This window comes from Heloderma suspectum, chromosome 9, assembly GCF_057233095.1.
Source record: "Heloderma suspectum isolate Gila_16-S chromosome 9, 16-S_ref, whole genome shotgun sequence".
Classification (NCBI taxonomy): domain Eukaryota; kingdom Metazoa; phylum Chordata; class Lepidosauria; order Squamata; family Helodermatidae; genus Heloderma; species Heloderma suspectum.
The window spans coordinates 15,083,211-15,095,475 of record NC_139466.1 but is presented as its reverse complement, the minus strand read 5'-3'; the positions used below and the strand labels follow the sequence as shown (position 1 = coordinate 15,095,475).

The 12,265-nt window shown below is 44.5% G+C and overlaps 1 protein-coding gene across 2 annotated transcripts; it reads left to right on the top strand.

The window, feature by feature from the left end:
• Positions 1-2,693: 2,693 nt before the first annotated feature.
• C1GALT1C1 (C1GALT1 specific chaperone 1) lies at positions 2,694-12,263 on the top strand. Of its 2 annotated transcripts, none has more exons than XM_084813780.1 (2): positions 2,694-2,760; positions 8,797-12,263. In XM_084813780.1, exon 2 carries the CDS (start codon positions 8,816-8,818, stop codon positions 9,764-9,766), a length of 951 nt encoding a protein of 316 aa, XP_084669906.1. In that variant the 5' UTR covers positions 2,694-2,760; positions 8,797-8,815; the 3' UTR covers positions 9,767-12,263. The 2 variants fall into 2 exon arrangements, with proteins under 2 accessions (XP_084669906.1, XP_084669907.1); XM_084813781.1 differs by having other exon boundaries at positions 8,800-11,553.
• Positions 12,264-12,265: the final 2 nt, after the last annotated feature.

Sequence of the window (12,265 nt, the reverse complement as noted above, 5' to 3'; positions counted from 1 at the left end):
GCAACAGATCTCATGGTATAGTCAGTAATTCTCTGGGCAGGCAAGTTAACAGCCTCTTTACAAAGGTAAGGCACTCTGCACATGCCCATTGGCCCTTTTTTAAAGTATTAATTCCATGTGTTGGGAAGAAACGATGTACATGCTCAGAGATACCCAGACTCAGTGGAGGCTGGTGGCTCCGATTTCGGTGGGGCTGTGGATCCATTCTGGGTTTAAGTCAGAACCAGACAGAACTTAAAAGGAGATATCCAAGTTGCTGAACCTCATCCCCAAAATAGGTTCTCCACCTTGGATAGCTCCTTTAGAGTTCTGGCAGGTTCTGACTGAAACCCAGAATGGATTCACAGCCCCAACAAAATCAGAGCTACCAGCCTCCACTGCCCAGAGGGAGGTAAATTTCTGTTTGGTTGTAAGGAACACCATACATACACAGAAATACACAGACCTGGGTGAATTTCTGCTTGGTGGAAAGAAACTCAGTACATGCTCAGAGATACATAGACCTCAGTGAATTTCTGCCTGTTGGGAAGGAACTCTGCACATGCTCAGGGATACCTATGTGGGATAATATGTCCTTTTAAGCAAAAGACACACACTTATTTCACCTCCTTTCTGTCGAGTCTGTTAAGGACAACAGACCTGTGAGGGCTCATTTCTCCTGAAACGTTTCCATGACAACACTGGTGAGTGTGAATGTGAAAGAGAGATGGTTAAGGGAGTCGACGCAAAATGGCACATGCACAAATTAACTGGCAAGCAGGAGACTGCCTTCCAACCTGGTGCCCTCCAGATGTTTTAGACTACAGCTCCCAGCATTCCTGGCCATTGGCTATGCAGGCTAGGGCTGATGAAAGTTGAAGTCCAAAACATCTGGAGGGCACCAGCTTGGGGAAGGCACTCTCCCACTTGCGAGTTAATTTGCGTATGTGCCATACAGGAATCTTATAGTGCAGAAATCTTGGAATCCATTTCTCTCTTTTGGTACAAATACAAATCGATACAAATATAAATTCCCAGTTAAAATACAAGCAGTGAAGTATTTAAAAGCATTTAAGGGCACAATCCTATCTAGATAGGCAGCTGCCTCCAAACTCAGAGATGACCGCCTATCCAAAGCAGAGCAGGAAAAGCACGGAGGAGATCGTTCCCTCCATGCGTCTCCTGCTCTGCTTTTTCTGCTAAACACCCAATTGCGGCTGTCCAGCCGCAGGAGCACAGAGCAGGGAGGGAGGCTGCTGTATGACACACTGGATATGTGGTACATGCAGCTACGCCCTCCCAGCCCCAGAATGCCCCCAGCCACGCCCCTTTCCAGCCCCTCCGTGGTCCTCCTGCAAGTGCGGAGGACGGGGCTGTTCTGCACTTCCTCAGAGGCAGCGTGGAAGTGGAGGGAGGTCGGTTCCCGGAAAACAATATATCCTATGGCCGTCTAGCCACTGTCTAGCGGCCACAGGACTGCTCCCTCCAGCTATATTTCCTAAGCATTTCTTGCTGTTACAAAACAGAGCATTGCTGAATGCATTTTGCTTACCATAAATTTATAGAGTTGTCTGGCAGTATCACAGGCAAGGGGCTTTAATATCAAAGAAGCCATCTGACCCCCGAATCAGATCATAATTATACAATTTTTAGGATACTACACTGCCAATATATTAATGCTAATTGCTGTTTCATAAATCTAATTTCAGAATCTTGACTTCTACAAGACTCTTGCATGATCAAGACACACATACAAAAACTTAAACATACACTTTTCAAATTAGATACAACTGATTTTGATATATGTCTTTGGCAAAGCGATTTCTTACTCAAAGTTTACTAATTAAACCTAAGTACATAATTTTGCTAAGCATCTATACATCACATTTAATGTTTATACCTTACAAGATATTTTTTGCTCATTCATTGATAAGCAAAAACTTTCAAGTTCACTCTTGACCTGGAAAAACACTCCCACAGCTCTTCATTACTCAAATAACTTTGTGGCTCAAGTGATAGGGCTTTAAGGACACAATCCTATGGGGAATGATGGGAGTTGTAGGCCGTTTTTCTGTCTAAACATGCATAGGATTGTGCCCTAACTCAATATTTTATCTCGGATAACATCCAGGTCAATCTAGCCATTATTTTTTTATGCCAGTTACCAAGAATTCATTGTGAACCTGCTTGTCAACCTGTATTTTCTCTTTAATGCAATTACTACTTTTTACTTATTTACATTTCCAAATTCTTAAATATTCAGCATTAATATTTAGCATTTGCATTTCATACGAAGACATCTTATATTGTTTTAAGACAGGTGAGTTAGCATTTTTCCAATCGTCTTCCCAGCAAGTCCAATAAAACAAAATCAGCTATGTTCTAAAATCCAAGGCCAGGTTCCCATCAGCCCTAGTCAGCATAGCCAATGGTGAGGGACGATGGGACTTGTAGGCCAACCCATCTGGAGGGCCACGCGTTGCCCTCCCCACGCTTCTCTCTACCTTTCGCCACCGCTCCCTCAAACAGCGGCAGCCAAGCGAGTGCCGGAAGTGATGGTTGTACCGAAGACGTCTAATGTTCTCCCTATCTCTACGAGGTTTATTCTTTTACGTCATCACGCCAGGAATGCGTCCGCGGGGGGGGGCGGAGCTGCGGGTTCCACCATAGAGACTGAGAGAGAGAGCGGACGAGGAAGCGCATCCGGATTCTCTGCCTAGACAAGGGGAGGGAGGGAGAGAGAGGAGGTCGGAGCGGCTTCTGCAGTCAGCACCCACCCAGGTGAGTCAGGGTCCAGCTAGGGGGGTGCCCTCTTCTCTGCTGGAGCCTTTTAACCCCCCCCCGGAAAAAAGATCCCCCCACCCTCAATTCAGTGCACACACACGCACACCTGGATGCTTCTCTGATTGGCTGGACTCCACACAAGGCTTCCCTTAGCCCAGTCTCCTGTTTCCATCAGTGGTCAGCCAGTTGCTTCTGGGAGCCCCCACCAAGTGTGGCACTTGAACATGAACGTTGGGTTCTCTTCACTCTCGTCGGTTAATCCCATTAGGCAATGGCACTAGAGAGTTGCTTGGAGACCAAGCCCAGGCAGTTCAGGATTGTGGTTGCTACGAAATCAAAGAGGCCTTTCAAACGTAATTACCATCTAAAGTTAAGGGGCTAAGGGCGCAATCCTATGCATGTTTAGACAGAGAAAAGGCCTACAACTCCCAGCATTCCCCAGCCAGCAAAGCTTAGCTAAGCTGGCTGGGGAATGCTGGGAGTTGTAGGACTGTCTAAACATGCATAGGATTGCGCCCTAAAGCATGGTTTTGATCAGTAGTTGTGTGTGTGTTCTTCAACCGGGATTCTGTGGAACCTTTGGGTTCCATGAGCTGAGCATCCCTCAGGGGTTCCGTCCAATTTTACAAGCACCACGGCTTCCCCTCTTGCCCCAGCACTCCAAGAGTAACACGTGGCCCAGTCTAGTTTTTTGACACATCATGCAGCCTCCAGTCTTTTAATGCTGAGTGGTGGTGTGAAGAAACAGGCAAGGTACCTGTCATCATGGTTTATTTGTTTTATTTATGGCTGAGTAATGGTGTTGCCCCTTCATGGATCACTGCCTTGTTGTGGCGAAGGGGCTTGCGTAACTCAGTGAAGCCATAAGCTATGCCGTGCAGGGCCACCCAAGACGGACAGGTCATGGCAGAGAGTTCTGACAAAATGTGGTCCACTGGAGAAGGAAATGGCAACCCACTCCAGTATTCTTGCCAAGAAAACCCCATGGAACGTATCACGAGGCTAAAAGAGATGACGCCGGAAGATGAGCCCCTCAGGTCGGAAGGTGTCCAATATGCTACTGGGGAAGAGCAGAGGGTATTTCCAAGTAGCACCAGAAAGAGTGAAGCGGCTGGGCCAAAGCCGAAAGGACACTCAGCTGTGGATGTGTCTGGTGGTGAAAAGAAAATCCGATGCTGTAAAGAACAATATTGTTTAGGAACCTGGAATGTCAGATCAATGAATCAAGGTAAGCTGGAGGTGGTCAAACATGAGATGGCAAGATTGAACATCGACATCTTGGGAATCAGCGAACTAAAATGGACAGGCATGGGCGAATTTAATTCAGGTGACCATCATATCTACTATTGTGGGCAAGAATCCCTTAGAAGAAATGGAGTAGCACTCATAGTCAACAAAAGGGTGGGAAAAGCAGTACTGGGGTACAATCTTAAAAATGATAGAATGATCTCAGTACGAATCCAAGGCAAACCATTCAACATCACAGTAATTCAAGTCTATGCCCCAACCACTGAGGCCGAAGAAGCTGAGGTTGATCGGTTCTATGAAGACCTACAACACCTTCTAGAACTAACACCAAAAAAAGACGTCCTCTTCATCATAGGGGATTGGAATGCTAAAGTAGGAAGTCAAGAAATCACCGGGATAACAGGCAGGCATGGCCTTGGTGTACAAAATGAAGCAGGACAAAAGCTAATAGAGTTTTGCCAAGGGAACATGCTGATCATAGCAAACACTCTTTTCCAACAGCACAAGAGGTGACTCTACACATGGACATCACCAGATGGTCAATATCGAAATCAGATTGATTATGTCCTTTGCAGCCAAAGATGGAGAAGCTCCATACAGTCAGTAAAAACAAGACCTGGAGCTGACTGTGGCTCAGATCATGAGCTGCTTCTTGCAAAATTTCGGCTTAAATTGAAGAACGTCGGGAAAACCACTAAACCGTTCAGGTATGACCTAAATCATATCCCTGATGAATATACAGTGGAGGTGAGGAATAGTTTTCAGGGATTAGACCTGATAGACAGAGCGCCTGAGGAACTATGGACGGAGGTCCGTAACATTGTTCAGGAGGCAGCAACTCAATCCATCCCAAAGAAAAAGAAATGCAAGAAAACCAAGTGGCTGTCTGAGGAGGCTTTACAAGTAGCTGACAAAAGAAGGGAAGCGAAAAGCAAGGGAGAAAGGTGAAGATATATCCAACTGAATGCAGATTTCCAGAGAATAGCAAGGAGAGACAAGAAGGCCATCTTAAATGAACAATGCAAAGAAATCGAGGAAAACAACAGAATGGGAAAGACTAGAGATCTCTTCAAGAAAATCGGAGATCTCAAGGGAACGTTTTGTGCAAAGATGGGCATGATAAAGGACAAAGAAGGCAGGGACCTCACAGAAGCAGATGAGATTAAGAAGAGGTGGCAAGAATACACAGAAGAACTATACAGGAAAGATCTGAATGTCCCTGATAGCCATGATAGTACGGTCACTGAACTTGAGCCGGACATCCTAGAGAGTGAAGTCAAGTGGGCCTTAGGAAGCATTAGTAACAATAAAGCTAGCGGAGATGACAGTATTCCAGCCGAGCTATTTAAAATCCTAAAAGATGATGCTGTTAAAGTGCTGCATTCAATATGCCAACAAATCTGGAACACTCAACAGTGGCCACAAGACTGGAAAAGGTCAGTTTACATTCCAATTCCAAAGAAGGGCAACGCCAAAGAGTGTTCAAACTACCGCACCATTGCGCTCATTTCACATGCCAGCAAGGTGATGCTCAAAATCCTACAAGCTAGGCTTCAGCAGTATGCGAACCGAGAACTACCGGAAGTACAAGCTGGGTTTCGAAGAGGCAGAGGAACTAGAGATCAAATCGCCAACATTCGCTGGATCATGGAGAAAGCAAGAGAATTCCAGAAAAACGTCTATTTCTGCTTCATTGACTACGCTAAAGCCTTTGATTGTGTGGATCACAACAAACTGTGGCAAATTCTTAAAGAGATGGGAGTACCAGACCACCTTACCTGTCTCCTGAGAAACCTGTACGAGGGTCAAGAAGCAACAGTAAGAACCAGACATGGAACAACCGAGTGGTTCAAAATTGGGAAAGGAGTACGACAAGGCTGCATATTGTCACCCTGCTTATTTAACTTATATGCAGAGTACATCATGAGAAATGCCGGGTTGGATGAATCACAGATCAGAATTAAGATTGCTGGGAGAATTATCAACAACCTCCGATATGCAGACGATACCACCCTAATGGCAGAAAGCGAAGAGGATCTCAAGAGCCTCTTGTTGAGGGTAAAAGAGGAGAGTGCAAAAGCTGGTTTGAAACTCAACATTAAAAAAACTAAGATCATGGCATCTGGCCCCATCACTTCCTGGCATATAGAAGGGGAAGAAATGGAAGCAGGGACAGATTTTACTTTCTTGGGCTCCAAGATCACCGCAGACGGTGACTGTAGCCATGAAATTAAAAGACGCTTGCTCCTTGGGAGGAAAGCTATGGCCAACCTAGACAGCATAGTAAGAAGCAGAGACATCACCTTGCCGACAAAGGTCCGTCTAATCAAAGCTATGGTTTTCCCAGTAGTAATGTATGGCTGTGAGAGCTGGACTATAAGGAAGGCTGAGCGCCGAAGAATTGATGCTTTCGAACTGTGGTGCTGGAGAAGACTCTTACGAGTCCCCTGGACTGCAAGGAGGTCAAATCAGTCCGTCCTAAAGGAAATCAACCCTGAGTGCTCATTGGAAGGACAGATAATGAAGCTGAAGTTCCAATATTTTGGCCACCTAATGCGAAGAGAAAACTCCCTGGAAAAGACCCTGATGCTGGGAAAGACTGAAGGCAAAAGGAGAAGGGGACAGCAGAGGATGAGATGGCTAGATAGCATCACCGATGCAATGAATATGAACTTGAGCACGCTCCGGGAGAGAGCGCAGGACAGGAAGGCCTGGCGTGCTATGGTCCATGGGGTCACGAAGAGTCGGACACGACTGAACGACTGAACAACAACAACAACAATGGTGTTGCAGTTGGGTTGTGAACTGTAAGGGTTAAGCTTAATATTAAACACAAGGGTGGTGTGGGAAGTATGTGAGTGGAGCTAGGAGACATGCTACAGGAGTTCCTCACTATTACAGATATACCAGCCAATGAACACTTTTCTAATTAGAGTGATTGTTATATTTTATAGCAACTTCACCAGCCCCAGAACTTTCTTTCATTAAGCCAGCATGAGATGCAAGTCTAATATTTGCTGTCCTTCTTTACCCTTGCCCCTCCTTTTACAGAAAGATGCCAGACTCCTGTACAGTTTTTTTTTAAATCCTACTTCATGATGTGCGTTGTGTTCCTTAACACCACTGATTCAGTATTAAGCTCTTTTATTTAAGCACTTTAAAACAACAGCTGCCGTCCTAAGATAGTAACAATTTCCAGAGGGACAGCTGTTTTTGCTGCAACAAACTAACAATGAAGTGGTCTTGTGGCACCATAAAGACAAATACATTTATTCTGGCATAAGCGTTCATGGACATCTGATGAAGAGGATGGTGTCCACGAATGCTTATGCCAGAAGAAATGTGTGCATCTTTACAAGTGTGCATCTCCACAAATGTGGAGATTGTGGAGATGCACACTTTACAAATGTGTGCATCTCCACAAGACTCTCTGTTATTTTTTTGGTAAGAAGCAGAAGGTAAAGGTGCAATCCTATGCATGTTTAGACAGAAAAAAGTCATACAACTCCAAGCATTCCCTAGTCAGCATGGCTGGCTGGGGCATGCTGGGAATTGTAGAAGTTTTCTCTGTCTAAAAATGCATAGGATTGCACCCTAAAACACATACAAGGTTCTGTTAGATTCCCTCCTGCTTTCAGTTCTCGTAACAGGAATGTGCGTCTTATTTCTCTCCTTGGAATGTGCTTCAAGGAGTCTGCCCTATAGAAACCAGCTACCAGTCTGCCTTCCATTTGGGGGAAGGGGGCAAAAGGGAAGTAATTCAAAGCCACAGCTCACAAATAAGATACACAGTGCAATCCTATGCATATTTAGGGAACTAGGAAGATACCTGTCAGACTGCTTGCCCATCCAGCCCACTATTCTAACTGGCAGGAGCTTTCCAGGATTTAAAGCACAGGTCTTTCCCACCACTTGATACCTGATCTGTTTTTCTTGGGGCGGTGGGGGGCAGGGACTGGAAATGCCAGAAATTGAAAATGGGAGCTTGTGGATGCAAAACATTGCAACCACAGTTGGTTATAAATTCAAACGTGTTTTACAGGTACTTGTTACACATTAACTTATCATCTGAAGCCCTCTTTTGAGTACTTCTGGTGAGAGAGGTTCAGAGGATGGCAGCAAGGGAGAGGGCCTTCTCCAAGATGGTCCCCCAGTTGTGAAATGCTTTCCCCTTGGGAGGGCCACCGGTTGCCAACATTGTCATCTTTTTTCAGCACCAGGTTAAGACTTTCCTGTACTCCCAGGTACTTGAGGGCAGGTGATTTATTTATTTGTTTGTTTGTTTATTTATTTCCAACAATTGTATACTGCTCCACATCTAAACAGATTCCAGAGTGGTGAACAACAAGAGATAAAATGAACAAAAGATAAAAAGAAGAAACATGATATTAAGATTATTCTTTAAAAAAAAGGAGTGCCAATAAATCCGAGGCTGGTTAACCAGGGAAGGTTTCCTGGAAAAGAGCTGTTTTCAGGAGGTGCCAAAAGCAGCCCAGTGTTGGTGCCTGCCAGACCTCCAGAGGCAGGGAGTTCCATAGGAAGGGAGCCACCACTCTGAAGGTTCTTCTCTGGGTGGATGGGACTTTTTAATGTTTGTTTTTTATCAGGCTTGGGTAGTTTTTATTAATTGTTCTGAACTTTTGTATGTGAGAGGTTTTATATCATGTTGTGAACCAGCCAGAGAGCTTTGGCTATTGGGCAGTATAGAAATATAAGCAATGAATGAAAATGAAGGAATTTAACAAAAAAAAAACCCACTTCAACTCCTCCATAATGTCTCATTAGCAGATCTCTTCTCGGAACCATGATTTCCGAAAGCGGCTCTTTTGTGAAGGGCATGATGGTTGGAGGAATCTTCTGTGCCTTGGTGACTCTTTTAGGACATATTAAGATGGGTCAGAGCACCAAATCTCATGAGCACCGTCACCTCCAGGCTCCCAAAAAGGAGGACGTTTTAAATCTCTCCAAAGATGAGCGACTGGAACTGAGTCGGAGCATCCGTGTCTATTGCATCATCCTTGTCAAACCTAAGGACCTGGGGCACTGGGCAGCTGTGAGAGATACATGGAGCAAGCACTGCGACAAGGCCGAATTCTACAGTTCCGAGAAAGTCAGAGTCTTTGAATCTATTGTCCTCGACACGGATGACATGTGGACAATGATGAGGAAAGCATATAAACTTGCCTATGAAAACTACAAAGATGACTACAACTGGTTCTTTCTGGCCCATCCCACCACATTTGCCATTATCGAGAATCTGAAATATTTCTTGCTGAGACAAGACTCGTCCCAACCATTCTACACGGGCCGTACAGAGACATCTGGAGACCTGCAGTATGTGAATGGGAATGGAGGGGTAGTCTTGAGCGTCGAGTCACTACAGCGGCTTTACAAAGTTTTTGAGGATCCAGATAAGTGTCCCGAACAGGGGGGCATGATTTGGAAACTCTCTGAAGATAAACAGCTAGCTGTCTGCTTGAAGTACAGCGGGGTACATGCGGAAAATGCAGAGGATTCTGAAAAAAAGGACATTTTCAACACCAAGCCAGTGGGCTCTCTCATTAAAGAGGCCATGTTGAGTCATCCCCAGGAGGTGGTGGAAGGTTGTTGCTCAGATATGGCCATCACCTTCAGTGGGTTGGCTCCTAATCACATGCATGTCATGATGTACGGCGTTTACAGGCTCAGAGCATACGGGCACAGTTTTAACGATGCTTTGGTTTTCCTGCCTCCCCCTGGCTCTGATAATGACTGAAGATTGTTGCACAGCAGCTTTTATGTAAAGCATGTAGTCTTAATGTAGAGAGTGCCCTTCAGCAAACAGCATGTACACACGCTGGTACAATTTTTTGTATTTGATGGTCTTGGTGTAACGACTTTTTGCACAACCTGCTTTTGTAATCTTTTCAAGTGTTGAAGGGGCTCCTCTTTTTTAAAAAAAAACAACCCCTTTTTTAAACAAATTTTGAGGATCAGCTGAAAAACTGTTCAAGGTTCCTTTGTCAGCAAAAATGTGTAGCGGGTATGTAAATATTTAAAATCAAAAATTATCCTTAATCTACTGTAAATTAAACCTATTTTTGCAGTTTTGGGGTGGTTGTGATCCATCCTTTAATTGTTACAGCTTTTCTAGGAAGTTCTGCATTTTCTAAATGCAGATGTGCTATTAAAATAGTCTTGTGTCCTTCTGCCTAGCGTAGTAAGCTCAACCTAGTTTTTAAGGATCCCTGTTCTTGTAACTTGTACTCTGCCACATATCAGCCTATCACACAGAGACAAGTGCTATCCATGCATGTGTCAGCTCTTATAGTTAGAGACCCCTCATACTGTAGTAGTACTGCAGATACACTGATGTTGACTGTAGAAGACACACTGTAGGTCATGGGTAGGCAACCTTTTACCCCTCAGATATTTTGGACTACAATCCCATAAACCCCAGTCATCAGGGCCAACAGTCATGGACTATGGGAGTTGTAGTCTGAAACATGTGGAAGGCACCAAATTGCCTACTGCTGCTGTGGGTGTACCCGAGGACAGGGCCATACCCAATACAACTTTCTACTTTTTTTCTTTTGGGTGACAGATATATGCCATTATCATTACTTTTGAAGCTTCCCTCAGTTTCTGAAGACGTTTGACCTGTGCCCTGCTATTCATGGGGCTTTCGACTGCTGCTTCTGAAATGCATGTAGTTAGTCTTGCTGTCCTTTAAATCAAGGCTGCAAAGGCTCAATTAGCTGCTGCTTCTTGATGTGGAGCCCTTGCACTTTCAGCTGGACAAGTCTCCTTTTCACACCTTACATGTATGCTGCGGTAAACACTGCTCAATACTGGCATCTACCTTGTGTGTTTTACTGGAACCCTGAGATCCACCTACTGCAGCCAGGTACAAAATACTGGCTTTTGGGGGCAGATACACTAAGAACTTGGGAACAGGGTGCCCCTGAGGACATACGCAGCTGACGAATTTGTGATCAGTGCTAGCCTCAAGCACACAAACCCTTTCACATAAAAATCCACCATTCCTCATTTTCCCTCCAATGTTTTAAGGGTTTTTTTTTTAGTTGTAACTATTGTTAGACAAAAGTAGTTAGAAACCCTCAATTTAATGCAAGTCGCCAAGAGAATGACCAGTATATCCTGCTCTACCTCTTGCCCAACCCTGTCTCATTTATTACATTTCTATGCCACCCTGTAGCTGATGCTTATCTCATAGGGCGATTGTGTTCTATTACTTTCAGGGAGGGAGTGGACTATGTTTATCAACTCAGTGCCAGTAGTCCTGCTTCTGCTTTTTCTTTTATATAGTGTTCACAATACAGGGCTGATTTTAATACAGCCTTTGCAAGTAAGCCTGCAAACCCCCCCCTAAAAATTTATTTCAGCCCTTTGCTCCAGAGTGATTTGGTCTACTGAAATTCTGGATGGTGGCACTGAAGATGACTGAGTTACAAATAGAGAATTGTTCAAGTTACGTTAGGAGTTTCATTTATTTGCTACCACTGCCACAGAGAGAGCTTCTGAATAAAGGGAAAGATTGACATTTTCAATTCAACATCTCTGTGAACACACTACTGGAGCTGTCAGGGGAAAACTGCTTTTTTATATAGTTATTTCTACATACCAGGTAGGTCCTCTCGCCCACTGGAAGTACCTGCATGCAAAAGTACTTTGCTACAAGCAAAAGTTCAGCGAGTCAACTTCCACCCCATCCCACAAATACACAACTATTCTTTAAGAAACAGGAGAGAGTGTTCTGACAACTTCCGGGAGGGCAGGACAACTGCAGATCAAATGGCAAACCTGCTCCAGTACTAGATAGGAGCTTCTGCTATTCATCGCAAACAGCGGTTCTAGAGGAAACAGACTTCAGCTATATCATCTTGCTTCTGTTTCTCTGCAACAATCTAAGAGCCAAAATTTATGTTCAAGAGAATGAATGAACTGTTATGGTTCCAGAAGGGCTGTAACACTTGTAGGCATATGAACAAATGCCTCACTGCAGTTGGAAAGCTAGTTTACAAGGGAGAAGGGTTCTACCTCGGCCACCACCAGGGCACATGAATGTTTCCCATGAACAGTGACTTTCTGACATGAGGAAAAATGTGGTCTGTTATTGTGATCACAGACCTCTGGGGTGGAGCAGGCAAGACTGCAAGTCAATAGGGTTAGGTGTTATCCATGGTGGCACAGACAACTCTATGTACAAGTCACTTCTTGCTAGATTAAAGAGAGAAAATTTGGTACTATTGTA